At 52.1% G+C, this 14,349-nt stretch overlaps 1 protein-coding gene and 1 pseudogene across 3 annotated transcripts in view; both read left to right on the top strand.

Moving 5' to 3' along the window:
• Positions 1 to 14,349, top strand: part of RAB40C (RAB40C, member RAS oncogene family) — a 30,282-nt gene that overhangs the window by 11,701 nt on the left and 4,232 nt on the right. For all 3 annotated transcript variants that reach the window (XM_060120349.1, XM_060120351.1, XM_060120348.1), the window contains 2 exons: positions 6,031 to 6,091; positions 6,571 to 6,631. In XM_060120349.1, coding sequence (XP_059976332.1) covers positions 6,031 to 6,091; positions 6,571 to 6,631 — 122 coding nt within the window. The remainder of the gene's footprint in view (positions 1 to 6,030; positions 6,092 to 6,570; positions 6,632 to 14,349) is intronic.
• On the top strand, positions 10,174 to 12,701 carry LOC132476403 (protein TFG-like; annotated as a pseudogene).

The following is a 14,349-nucleotide window of genomic DNA, read 5'->3' as shown; positions in this document are numbered from 1 at the left end:
GTCAGGAGGCCGGCAGGACCACTGCTCTGCAGCATCCCCTTTACTGTCCTGGAAAGGAGTGAAGTTAGGAGATCATCTGTTCTACCCACACTAGGAGCTAAAACACACACGTACGTATACATACTTCGGTAACGTAAAGGAGGAAGAAGGGGGTGCAGTGGGATGTCGTAAGATCGTTTGTGGTTAAGCAAGTCAGTGCTTGGGGACAGTTGTACTAGATGCTGAGAAAGTGACAAGGAAACTGTACCTGGTATAGGTATTACTGTGGGTGATGTGATTTTTTTTTCCAAAATGGTGAACAATTCTCATTAAAATTCTGAACAAACAAGACACAGTCTCCGGTGATTCACAAGGTGGAAGCATCCCTGCAAAACGTGGTGTGAGGGTGGGGCCCGCACGTTGTGCGGGGTGGGTCAGGGTCTCGGCTCAGAGCGAGAGCCACTGGTGCTGTGCCGTGAATACCCAGCCGGCAGGGACGCGTCGGTGGGAATCTGAATGCTCAGGCTGCAAGTCCTGGCCGGGTGCTCCCCGAGACAGCTGGGTGCCTGGTGGACAGTAGAAGTTTAAAAAGCCTCTTGTGTCAAGTGAATTGCACTCCTTTCAGAAACCCCATGAAACAGTAGGAAGACCTTCTTGAGAACTTGTGAACACCTCAGATGAGAGGGGCTGACAGTCCGGGAGGTGCAGAGAGCTGAAGCCTGGGCTGTGACGGGCCAGCAGGAACCCCCGAGCCAGGGGCCAAGTGGCTGGGCGGCCCCCAGTGGGGACACAGGAGGTCTTCTCTGGCCCCTGGTGGCCTCCCAAGCCCTGTGTCCATCAAGGAGTGTCTGCAGTCCTAGAGCCTGAGGCCTGGTCACCTGGGGACCCCTCCTCTTGTGTGAGCTGCCCCTGCCCCCTTGCGCACCAGGCAGCTGCCCCAGCTCCTGAGAGCTGGTTTGTGTTCTCAGCAGTCATGCCTGTGCTGTACAAGGTGTTAGATGCTTTCCATGAAACCTCTGTTCCTCACGTTCTCAAGCACGGGTGGGGTGAGGTGAGAGAGAGGTGATCGAAGTTCTGCAACAGCAGATATTGAGACCTAAGAGCTGTCGGAGCTGGTTCAGCCGTGGAGCCTGGCTGGGACCGTCCTTGCCTGCAGGAGGTGCTGCCTCTTCGGGGAGGCCTCTCTTTGGACTTGCCGTGTCGGTATTTTCTATGAATTTATAAAGCACGCCGTACATTTTTATCCAGATTTGGGAGGTGGGCAGGTGAGAAGCAGAGCAAGCGTGAAAAATACATGTGAGTTTTTTTGTTTTGTTCATTTAAATTTTTTGGCTGCACCGCACAGCATGTGGGATCTCAGTTCCCCCACCAGGGATCAAACCCCTGCCCCCTGAAGTGGAAGTGTGGAGTCCTAACCACTGGACCATCAGGGAAGTCCCCTATTTGAGGTGTTTTGTTTGTTTGTTTGTTTGTTTGTTTGTTTTGTGGTACGCAGGCCTCTCACTGTCGTGGCCTCTCCCGTTGCGGAGCACAGGCTCCGGACGTGCAGGCTCAGCGGCCACGGCTCACGGGCCCAGCCGCTCCGCGGCATGTGGGATCTTCCCGGACCGGGCCACGAACCCGTGTCCCCTGCATCGTCAGGTGGACTCTCAACCACTGCGCCACCAGGGAAGCCCCCTACTTGAGATTTTTTTGACCTCCGAGGGAGCATGTCAGCCTGCGGGCTGTCCGTGTTTTCTGCACGGCCGGCTCCCTGGCCATTCTCAGCTGGACACTGCCGTCTGCTGTGGCGACCTGCCGTCCACCGCCCTCAGTCCCCTCATAAGGCTGCTCAGCCTTTCTGGGGGTGCCAGTGCTGCACTGTAGGGAGGGCTCCTGGGCGGGAGTCTCACTGGTTTAGTGGCCCATTCCCTGGGATCCCTGTTCTCCGGGAGCCCTCTGACCCAGCTGGTGGACTGTGGGAGGTGCCGGGGGGCGTGCTGGGAGGAGAGCAGAGCTGACCCCCCATGGTGCCCGCTCCTGGCTCTGAGTGCCTGTCTCCACAGGTCTCTCTTGGGCATTTGGCAGAGCTTTGAGCAGAGCCCCTGGAGGGTGGGGACTGGTCATCCTTTCTGAAGTTGAAGTCGTGAGTAAGGGGTCGGTCAGGCGCAGGTGGTGGGTGGGCAAGGCGCCCAGCTGTGCAAGCCTCACGGTGTGCAGAGGCTGGCGTCCTCCCCAGAGGTGGGCGAGGGCAGCAGCCCCGCTCCCTGTGCCCTGCTTCCTCCTGGGCCCTTCCTGGGCGCCCGCTCCTTCCTGCAGCTCCAGGCTGGGCCTTTGGGCCATGGTGCCACCTCGGTCGGGGTCCTTTCATGGGGGCTGCCCTTGGCGGAGGGTGTCCAGTCCCTATGGCCAGAGCCTGCTGGGCTGATCCACCACATGGAGGTGACATTGCATAGAGGATGGGCATCCCCATCCACAGCCTTCCTGGAAGTTGCTGTTTCCAACACTGTCCTCATGGGGCCCAGCTCACAGCAGCTGTAGAGCCAGGACTGAAAGGAGGGTGTCCTGGGCCAAATCTGAGCTTCCTGTTTGACAGAGAATTCCAAGAGTTTCCACCCAAAGAAGTGGGTTATCAGCACACAGTTGGGGGGAGGGGTGGATGCAGAGGAAGGACGGTGGAGACGGGCCTGAGTTCTATTCCTCCCTGAAGAGTGTTTCTTTAGCTTGAGAATATGTGCAGGAGAATCTTCTTTCACTTAAAAAAAAAAATGTGGCAAAATATACACAACATAAAATTTACCATTTTAAATATTTTTGGGTGTACAGTTCAGTGGCACCCCCATCAGCTCCAGAACTTTCTCATCTTCGCAACTGAAACTGTCCCCAGTAAGCACTAACTCCCCACCCCCTCCTCCAGCCCCTGGCGACCTCTATCTACTTTCTGTCTCTGAATCTGATACTCTAGGGACCTCCTAGAAGGAATCATACAGGATTTGTCCTTTTGTGTAGGGCTTATTTTACCGAGCATAATGTCTTTAAGGTTCATCCATGTTGTAGCATGTGTCAGACTTTCCTTCCTTTTTATTTTTTTTATTATTTTTTAAATTTTTTACTATTATTATTATTTTTTTGGCTGCATTGGGTCTTCGTTGCTGTGCACGGGCTTTCTCTAGTTGCATCAAGTGGGGTCTACTCTTCGTTCCGGCGTGTGGGCTTTCATTGCGGCGTGCGGGCTTCTCATTGTGGTGGCTTCTCTTGTTGCAGAGCGCAGGCTCTAGGAGTGTGGGCTTCAGTAGTTGCAGCATGCGGGCTTGGTAGTTGCAGCATGCGGGCCCTAGAGTGCACGGGCTTCGGTAGGTGCAGCGTGTGGGTTCTAGGGTGCGTGGGCTTCAGTAGTTGTGGTGCTCAGGCTCTAGAGCGTGGGCTCAGTAGCTGTGGCGCACAGGCTTAGTTGCTCTGCGGCATGTGGGATCTTCCCAGACCAGGGATCGAACCCATGTTCCCCCTGCATTGGAAAGCAGATGGTTAACCACTGTGCCACCAAGGAAGTCCCTTTCCTTCCTTTTTAAGGTGGAATAATATTTTGTTGTACAGATGGACTTCATCCATCTTTGGACACTTGGGTTGCACCCACCTTTTGACTATTGTGAATAATACTGCAGTGAACATGGATGTGCAAATATATACGTGTTCGATTTCCTGCTTTCACTTCTTTGAGGTATAAACCTGAAGTGGAATTTCTGGATTACGTGGTAATTCTGTGTTTAATTCTCTGAGGAAATGCAATACTGTTTTCCATGGTGTCTGCACCCTTTTGCATTCCCACCAGCAGTGCACAAAGGTTCCGATTTCTCCACATCCTCACCAATGCTGCTTACTTTCTGGGTTTTTGATGATAACCATCTAATGGGTGTGATGTGGTATCTCATGTAGTTTTTTCTTTATTTTAATTAATTAATTAATTAATTTTTGGGCTGCGTGGGGTCTTCATCATTGGGTCTTCATTGCTGCACGCAGGCTCTCTCCAGTTGCGGCAAGCGGGGACTACTCTTCGTTGTGGTGCATGGGCTTCTCATTGCGGTGGCTTCTCTTGTTTGGGAGCTTGGGCTCTAGGTGCGTGGGCTTTGGTACTTGCAGCACACAGGCTCAGTTGTTGTGGCTTGCAGGCTCTGGAGCGCAGGCTCAGTAGTTGTGGCACATGGGCTTAGTTGCTTCGCGGCATGTGGGATCTTCCTGGACCAGGGCTCGAACCCTTGTCCCCTTCATTGGCAGGCAGATTCTTAACCACTGCGCCACCAGGGAAGTCCCTCTCATGTGGTTTTGATTTGCATTTCCCTACTGATTAGTGACGTTGAGCTTTTTTTTTTTTTTTCCCCGGTACGCGGGCCTCTCACTGTTGTGGCCTCTCCAGTTGCGGAGCACAGGCCCTGGACACGCAGGCTCAGCGGCCATGGTTCACAGACCTAGCCGCTCCACAGCATGTGGGATCTTCCTGGACCGGGGCACGAACCCATGACCCCTGCTTCGGCAGGCGGACTCTCAACCACTGCGCCACCAAGGAAGCCCTGGAGAAAGTCTTTTGCCCATTTTCTAATTGGATTTTTGTTGTTGTTGAGTGGTAGGATTTCTTCATATTTTCTGAATATCAGTCCCTCATCAGATATGTGATTTGCAAATATTCTCTCCCATTTCGTGGATTGTGTTTTCATTCTGTTGAGTGTCTTTTGATGGGTGGGAGCCAGGTTTTGACACATGGTTAGAAGTTAGCCAGATGGAAGGACATTGGGGGTAGAGGCTTCACGTGCAGCTCTCTGAGGTTGGCTTTGCACATGCACACACAATGTGTGAGAGCAGTGTCTGCATTAAAAATGCCCATTTCCGGGCTTCCCTGGTGGCGCAGTGGTTGAGAGTCCGCCTGCCGATGCAGGGGACACGGGTTCGTGCCCCGGTTTGGGAAGATCCCACATGCCGCAGAGCGGCTGGGTCTGTGCGCCATGGCCGCTGAGCCTGCGCATCCGGAGCCTGTGCTCCGCAACGGGAGAGGCCACAGCAGTGAGAAGCCCGCGTACCACACACACACACAAAAAAGCCCATTTCCAAGCCTTCTTAGAGCAAGTGTTATAAACAGCCAAGAAGCTGATGACATCTTTAAGGCTTAAGGGAGGAGGAGGAAAGACAGCTTTTAGGAAGTTTCCTGATGGCCCATAAACCAGTTGAAGATCTTACATCTAAAGTAATGCATCCAGCACTGGCCCTGCTCCTACCCACCTTTCTTTTTTTTTTTTTTTTTTTTGTGCGGTACGCGGGCCTCTCACTGTTGTGGCCTCTCCCGTTGCGAAGCACAGGCTCCGGACGCGCAGGCCCAGCAGCCATGGCTCACAGGCCCAGCCGCTCCACGGCATGTGGGATCTTCCCAGACTGGGGCACGAACCCATGTCCCCTGCACTGGCAGGCGGACTCTCAACCACTGCGCCACCAGGGAAGCCCTAACCACCTTTCTTGAACTGACTTTTTTCGCTTAAAAGTATGAAAAAATAATAAACAAGGATCTACTGTGTAACATAGGAAACTATATTCGATATCTTATAGAAATCTATAATGGAAAAGAATCTGAAAAAGGATAGATATATATGTATAGCTGAAGCACTTTGCAGTACACCTGAAACATAATTCAACTATACTTCAGTTTAAAAAAGTATAAAGAATAAAAACTAAAGACATGGCAAGCAGAGGTTCTCCAGATACCTCTCCAGAGAAATGGCATTTTAGACGTTACTGTACCACTAAATCATGCTCCAAGCACACTCCCATTGTCAGTACCTGGGAGCTGCGGTGAACTCAAGAACTCAGAAAACCCATTAGCTTTGAGAAGCACACAACGTGGGCCGATGCTGAGACCAGCTGCCCTCCCTTTGGCCGGTGCCATTGGTACCCGGCTTGGGCCTCTGGGGTGACAGGAGGGTGGCCAGCTGGGGTCACTGGGCTCCCTGGGCTGGAGCCACACTTCCCCTTGGCTTCAGGGACTGGGCCCTGGCCAGGTGGGTCCTTCAGCCACCCTCTGCTTCCTTGCAGGGATCGACTACAAGACCACCACCATCCTGCTGGACGGCCGGCGGGTCAAGCTGGAACTCTGGTGAGTCAGGCTGTGCGGCCAAGGTGCCTGGCTGCCACACTTCAGTTGTTGCGCGGGCTGGGAAGCCAAGTGAAGTGACTCAGGAATCCTTAAAGAGACTGGAAGCCGCCCTGTTTACGTGTCAGTAGTCTAGCTGTTGATACCGCCCCTATATAAACATGGGCTGGAACGTGAGGCAGAAGGCCCAGGGCTGCTTGTTCGGGCAGAGCCCAGCTCCCTTTGCCCACAAAGACTCACTTCCACAGGGGCCATAGCCCCTCTCGCCTCGCCCTTTACTGGGCTCCACGTTAAGGGCATTTCCAGAACCTCAAAGTTGAGATGTAAATCCCTCCATGTTTGGGGTTCCCCAGCCCCGCAGTGCAGTCTCCTGGGGTGCCCAGGCCCATGGAGGTTGGCCAGCATGTGCAGCAGAGTAGGAGGGGGTCATGCTGTGCATGCTGGGGTCCCACGGGCCGCATCCCCAACCCCCTTTGTTTCAGGGACACATCGGGCCAGGGCAGGTTCTGCACCATCTTCAGGTCCTACTCCAGGGGCGCACAGGTAAGACCAGCGGTGCTGCCGGGGCTGTTCTCCAGAGGGGCCGCTCTCCTCACACGTGTGGTGCTGTCAGACACCACGTGCAGGGTTCTTTCCAAGGAAGTTTTATGTTTGAACATCAGCCTTCCATCCAGGAGCCCAAACAAGGATGCTCCCGAGTGGAGGGGCCTCAGCCTTCAGAGGGTGCCAGGGCCCCACGAGCTCCTGTGGCCCTTGCTGCCCAGAGCTGCTGCGGGAGGTGTGTGGGAACCCTGTACTGTGGAGAGGTCCCCCATCACCTGGTTCACCAGAGGTGACTTCTCCCTGTGCTGAGTGAGGAGGCTGCTGGAGCTCCCAGGGCCAGCTGGTCTGGATCACTCATCAGACCGCGGGACTGGGAGCTGGAGCCGCCATGGGAGGGGCTGCCACACATCCTAAAGGGCAGGGCATTAGCAGGGAGTGGAGATGGGCGCTGTCCCGGGCGGGGCCTGCCCTGGAAGAGCACCTAAGCTGTGGCCTGCGCAGGGGCGAGGGGGCTCACTGGGGGGCCTGGGGACTTGCTCATCCTTCTCTGTGTCTCCTGGGCTCCCTACGACAGGCTTGCACGCTGACCGGGTCTGTTTGTGATTCAAGGCTGGAAGGAGGGGAAGAAGCAGTTGTGTGAATAGACCAGCTACCCACTCGCTGCTTCAGTGTGAGGGGACTAGATTCAAGACCAGCCCTGTCTGTGCAGGGCGGGGCCATGACCCCTTGGGCTTCTGGAATTGCTGAGGAGAGCCCTCAGTCAGCCCTGTCCAACCGTTCTCCCCAGACAGGGTGCTCTGCCAGGGGGCCCATGGGCCCGTGTCAGGGCCTCTGGCTGTGTGGGGCCTGTCACCCCTTCAATCTGGCCTGGGTAGTGGGGAGCCCCAGGCGTCCTTTCTGCCTGGTGAGCAAGAATCGATGGTGTCTTCAGGTGACCTCCTGAGCCGGAGACGCTCAGGGGTGGTGAGAGCGCCTCCTTCCCGCTGAGGTGTGAATATGGGTGGAGGGCCCTCAGGCTGGGCTCAGAGGCTCCGTCCTGCGGTGGTGCTGCGGTGGTGCTGCGGTGGTGCTGCCTGTCCGCTGGCTCCACCCCCCAGTGTGTGCCTGGTGTGAGGGGCCGCAGAGGTGGTGCTTAACCTGGCAGTTCCACCTGGAGCAGCTGGTGCTAGGTGGTCAGGGACAGCAGCCCTCAGGTGTGGATGGCACCGGATGTAAGGTTAAGGAACGACAAGGCCCTCACAGCCGGGCCCTCAGAGGACGCACGGGGAGCGCTTGAGCACCAAGGAGTGTGTCCCGCGGGCCACCCTCTGTAGAGGAGGGACCCTGACAATGATTCATACATACAAGGAAGTGAGAAAGCCATGTTCCGAGGGGAGGTGTTCATTATTTCTGGACCATGGGATTACTGATGAGTTCTGTTGTCTTCCCTTTGCTTTTGAATGTTTCCCAGTTTTTTATGGCACACACGTTGTTACTTTTTCGATAAAAAAAGAAAATGAAGAGATAAGGGGAGTAGTTACCTTGGGTTATGATAATTGGGTGATTGGGAAATATCAAGGAAGGTCCTGGGAGACTGAACCTGGACGGGCTCAGATGTCCGCTTGCTCGGATGTGAACACGGAGCAGGACAGAAGGGCACGCCTGAGAACCTGGGCATCCGCCAGAGCACGCGCTTTGGGGAAGGGAACACCTTTACCACGTCCACATCCTCTCCAGAGCAATCAGCAGTCAGTGTGTATGTGTCGTTACTTGCGCTTAATTCTGTGCTAATTCCAGAGGTTCTTGTTGCTTCTGGGCTGTAGGAGCCAGTTGCAGATTCTGAGTGCGCATCTCGGGCCTGGATGGTGGGTGGATGGGTGGTTTTTGGCCGCAAAGCTGACCGTGGGTGCTCCTACCTAAACAGTAGTGCTTCGCCTTTCCTGTTTCCATCCTGCTTGGTTGGTGTTTTCCGGAGTTGGCACCAGCGTGGCTTTGTGCGGCCCGATGGTGCAGACTGCCATAACTGTCTTCCCAAGTCTTGTTTTTCCTGTCACCCTCCTACCCTCGGTTAAGAACAAAGAGGCCTTGCAGATCTCTCAGGGCCTAGGCCACAGAGCCACCGACCAACCCCTGGCCCTCTGTCTTGTGGCCCTTGTTTTCTGTTGCCGAGGTCTGAGGTGGCCACTCGTGGCCCAGGAGGCCCATGCTTCCCGCTCAGGGGGAGAGTGGTCCCCTGCGCCAGTTCCCCTGGGGCTGCGCGTGTGGAGGAAGCCAGGGGTGGGTGACGTCCTGTTTAGTTTGGGTTTGGGGTCAGCTGGATTAGGACCAGAGGGAGCTCAGTCAGGCACTGGCCTCCTGGAGGGAGGGTTTCGGGTTTCACGTGGGGAGTGGTCTGGGTGCGTGCTGACTAGGACACCAGCCTGCCACTTGGCCCCGCCTGGGTGGGGCGCCTGTGGGTCAGCAGCTTTGACGGCTGCTCCCCTTGTCAGTGCACTGGCTTCTGGGCAGAGCCCATGCATATATGAGCGTGGGCAGGTGTGTTCAGCCACAGTCTCTGGTTCCTTGGCAGCTTTATCACACAAATGCATTACTCACTCCAAAACTAACTTAATTAAAAACCGCACCTCTGTGCTCTAGTTGGAGTGGTGATTGCACAGGTATATATATTTGTCCAAAGTCATCAAACTGTTCATACCTAAAACCTGTGCGTTTTTTGGTGTATAAGCTCAATAAATCACCTTGGCAACAATAAGGGTGCGCACTCCTAGGCCCAAGCTACACATCCAGATTCTCTCTTACAGCTCGAGTTATATCGCTGATGTTTGTAATAAAATTAGGTGCATTACCTGAAACCCAACAGCAGTGCTAGCTGATGAGCCTGGCATAAGGTGCTGGCCGCTGTGGGGGAAGGGCCCTGCTGGTGCCAGGCGGTTTGCACCATGACCCAGTCCGGGTTAGGAAACGCCTGGGAGATGCTTGAAAGACAGGTGATTTCTGGGCGGGTTAAGGGACCAGAGCTTCTATTTATACCCTAGAGTACTTACTAACTTTTAAAAAGCTAAGCAAAAAAAAAAGAAAAGAAATATAGTGAGAATCTCTTTGCCCCTCCTCTGGCTCTTTGAGATACACAGCTGATCTGGAGTCCTTTGAGGGGGTGGTCCTGGTAACCAGGAGCCTCATTTTGGTTTCTCAACTATCCCACCTGTGGTCGACCCTAGGTGTTTTTCCCTGCCAAGCCCATGATCACTTTGGTCCCCGTCTGCAGTGTGACCAGCTCTGTGTCCTTCCTCCTGTGACCTCTCTGTCATCACCCTGCCCTGTCAGACTTAGGTGGTGGTGGGCAGAGGCTGGCGCCAGCCAGGGAAAACAGCCAGGGGCAGGCTCCTCAACAGCCTCAGGGTGCAGTTGAAGCCTGAACCCAAGAAATGGGCTTCTCCTCATTTGCTTGAGCTTTTAGGCCCGCCCCTCTTCTTTCCCCACCTGCCAGTACTGGCCCGAGCTTTCGCTAGGCTTGGTGGGTCTGTGTGATTGGCCGGGGCCCGTGAGAGCCTGCCGGCAAGATGCAGCAGCCCTGGGGAGGACAACCAAGTGGGCTGTGACCACAGCCTTCCCCCAATGCCGCAGAGTCCAGCAGTGGCAGCCTCGCACCGATCTGATCAGCAGAGACCTGTGGAGGGGCAGCAGCAGTGACCTGGACAAACCATCTTTCTCTAGACTTTTATATATAGAACATCCTGGAGTCCAGCATGATTGGGCAGTTGAATCTGAGTGGGAAGCTAATCATTAAAGCTCAACTTGGGGAGGATATTCAGCGAATCCCATTCATAATGAAGATAATATTTATGATGAATTAGTGCTATTGATGCAGCGACTCTTCAGAGGAAAACTTCTGAGTAATGATGAAATTACAATAAAACATAAACATGAAGATGGAGTTAACAGTTTTTGATAGTTCTGACCTTTCCTTTGCAATTCAGTGTAGTAGGATACTGAAACCGACATTATTTGTTAGCTGCCAACCAACACCCCTTGAATCAAGTCAGGTGAAATACCTTCATCGAGAACTGCTGGAACTTCTAAATAAAGTGAATCACTTATTGGATAGCTTGGAACCACCTGGAGAACCAGGACCGTCCACCAACATTCCTGAAAATGATACTGTGAATGGTAGGGAAGAAAAGCCTGCTGCTAGAAAAGGACATTAAAAAAAAAAAGCCTGCTGGGCTTCCCTGGTGGCACAGTGGTTGAGAGTCCGCCTGCTAATGCAGGGGACATGGGTTCGTGCCCCGGTCTGGGAAGATCCCACATGCCGCGGAGTGGCTGGGTCTGTGAGCCATGGCTGCTGAGCCTGCGCATCTGGAGCCTGTGCTCCACAACGGGAGAGGCCAGCCACGACAGTGAGAGGCCCGCGTACTGAAAAAAAAAAAAGCTTCTGATTCTTCTGGAAAACAGTCTACTCAGGTTATGGCAGCAAGTATGTCAGCTTTTGATCCTTTCAAAAACCAAGGTGAGGGTGGGAGGGAGGGAGATGCATGAGGGAGGGGATGTGGGAACAGATGTATATGTATGACTGATTCACTTTGTTATAAAGCAGAAACTAATAAAAAAAAAAAAAAAAAAAAAAAAAAAAACCAAGGTGAGGGACTCCCTTGGTGGTCAAGCAGTTAACACGTTATTGACCGGAGATGTATCAATATGTTTTTAGAGAGTGATAACAATTAACATCACCATGCAAAGTTGTTAGAGCTTAAAAATGATCATGGGTTCATTATACAACTTAACGATTGTCGTTATCATTCACATTTTGCTCCGTTAGGTTTTTGTTCCAACCTTGTGTATATTATAAATGTAAAATTTTCAAAAATGATGCATCGCGAAATTTTGAGTGAAGTAGAATATTTCGGTGAATTTTATGCAGATATTTTCTCTGATTGTCCAAGCGACATATGCACTAGTGTCTCAGGAGATGACAGTTCTTCAGAATATAGTTCTGATTCAGACGATGTGAATAGTAGACCAACAAAAAGACAAAAAACCTTAGTGATTGATTCTGCTACGGCACGTGAAAATGAAACTCCTTTGCTTCTGCAGAAAAGTGGATCGAAGACAACATTTCTCAAAAATTAGAGGACTTTACAGGTTTGTCAGGTGTAACTATTGAATGTGATAACCTGCAAAGTGTTAGTGAAATAACAGAACTAACTTTTTGGCCGGCCAAACTAAAAATTGCCAACCACAGGCGTTAGTTTCTGCAAAAATCCTCCGGTCCATAATGAGTTAAGGTTCCACACTCCCAATGCAGGGGGCCCAGGTTCGATCCCTGGTTGGGAACTAAGAGCCCACATGCCACAACGAAGATCCTGCATGCCACAGCTAAGACCCGGCGTGGCCAAATAAATAAATAAAATAAATAAATATCTAAGGGAAAAAAAAAAAACCAAGGTGAAATCAATAAAAATGTCCTGTCAGCGTTCGGCTTAACAGATGATCAGGTTTCAGGGCCACCCAGTGCTCCTGCAGAAAGAAGACTGTTGAGGAACTCGCAACAGCATTGCTTCCTCCTCTGCAGCTTACCCACCAGGAATTCAGCCACAGCAGCCACCATGTACAGGAGCTCAGACTCAAGCAGGTCAGAGTGAAGGTCAAGATGTGCCAGCAGTACCTGCAGCAGGCCGGCCATGGCACTCAGCAGCCACAGGCACCTCCCAGCCACTACAGCAGAATGGTATTCAGTATTCAGGCTGTATCGGCCAAATGTACCTCAACAGCCTCAGCAGTTCCAGAGACATGGCCAGCAACCAACTTCTCAGGCACCGGCTCCTGCCTTTTCTGGTCAGTCTCAGTAACTTGCCTGCTCACCCGGCTCAGCAGTACCAGGCGAGCAGTTACCCACCCTCCATAGACTTACAGCCCACTAATTACACTGTGGCCCCTGCCTTACAACCCAGTATGGCTCCAAGCCAACCCAGGTCCTGTCAACCAAGATCAGGTTTCACTCTACCTCCTGGAAGTACCAAGTGGGTCTAATCCTTATGCACGTAGCCGTCCTCCCTTCTGTTAGGGCTATACCCAACCTGGACCGGGTTATTGATAAAGAGGCTCAGTTACACTCCCAAAAGACTCCAATACTACTATTTTAATTCGTACTGAAGTACAGAAATTTTAAAAGCAGAGTATTTTTTATGATATCATTGTTGCTGTTAATTGAAAGTATAATTTGCTGGGGAAATAAAAGACCAAAATGAAAGGTTTTTTTCCTCCCCTGCTTAAAAGTAGCAGCTTCCTAGTCATTTTGGAACACTACTCTTACATGTGCACAAAGTGATTGACTTTTCTAGCTTGCCTTGTCCAGAGGATATTAAAATGCTAGGTTGGGGACTTCCCTGGTGGCGCAGTGGTTAAGAATCCGCCTGCCAATTCAGGGGACACGGGTTTGAGCCCTGGTCCAGGAAGATCCCACATGCCGTGGAGCAACTAAGCCCGTGTACCAGGACTACTGAGCCTGCACTCTAGAGCCCAGGAGCCACAACTACTGACGCCCGCGCACCTAGAGCCTGTGTTCCGAAACAAGAGAAGCCACCACAATGAGAAGCCTGCGCACTGCAACGAAGAGTAGCCCCCGCTCACCACAACTGGAGAAAGCCCACATGCAACATCGAAGAGCCAACGCAGCAAAAAATAATAAATAAATAAATTTATTTAAAAAAAAATGCTAGGTTGAAGTTCAGCCATCTTACTTGGCTTTTTACTATTAACACGATGTACTAAAGTAGATCCTTTTTTTCTTTTTCCCCCCACCACACGGCATGTGGAGTCTTAGTTTCCTGACCGGAGATTGAACCCATGCCCCCTGCAGTGGAAGTGCAGAGTCTTAACCACTGGACCGCCAGGGAAGTCCCCTAAAGTAGATCCCTTTGAGAACACAACTAGATATTATGTATAAAATGTAACATTGATAGGTTAATAAAGATGGTAGAATCCAAAAAATAAAAAAATTAATAAACATTACATAGGAAGCATAAGCAAGAAAATAAGTCCCCGTCCAGCCCTTCCATGTGTGGTCACGTCTGTGGAAACCTTTTCTGTGTGGTGTGTGGAGTGTTTATACTTGTATTTTTAAAATTAATTTATTTATTCATTTATTTAATTTTTGGCTGCATTGGGTCTTCGCTGCTGCACGCGGGCTTTCTCTAGTGGCAGTGAGTGGAGGCTACTCTTTGTTGCGGGGCTCAGGCTTCTCATTGTGGTGGCTTCTCTTGTTGCAGAGCACAGGCTCTAGGCGCGCGGGCTTCAGTAGTTGTGGCGCACAGGCTTAGTTGCTCAACAGCGTGTGGGATCTTCCCGGACCAGGGCTCGAACCCGTGTCCCCTGCATTGGCAGGCGGATTCTTAACCACTGCGCCACCAGGGAAGCCCCTATACTTGTATTTTTTTAAAAACTGCCCTGTATGTAACGTTTGGGATCCCTGTTTGTCACCTTGCAGTCTGTTATGCATGTGATCAGCACGGGTGCTCTCAAGTGAATCCTTACTTTCATCGCCTGCCTGCCTGCCAGGGGAGTCTGCACCTCGCTGGACTGCTCAGCAGCCCCGGGGGCCGCATGTTTAGTTTGTTTCCTGATCTTTGTCTTACGAGCAATGCCGTGATGAGCATCTGGCAAGGCTGGTCTTTAGATAAGTCCTCAATTATTTCTTAGAAGGGGGTTTCCAAGTTGGAAGGCGGGTGGCTCTACCCCCATCC

Source organism: Mesoplodon densirostris, chromosome 16 (assembly GCF_025265405.1).
Source record: "Mesoplodon densirostris isolate mMesDen1 chromosome 16, mMesDen1 primary haplotype, whole genome shotgun sequence".
NCBI classification, from domain to species: domain Eukaryota; kingdom Metazoa; phylum Chordata; class Mammalia; order Artiodactyla; family Ziphiidae; genus Mesoplodon; species Mesoplodon densirostris.
The sequence above is the reverse complement of the archived record's forward strand: the minus strand, read 5'-3'. Positions and strand labels throughout refer to the sequence as shown.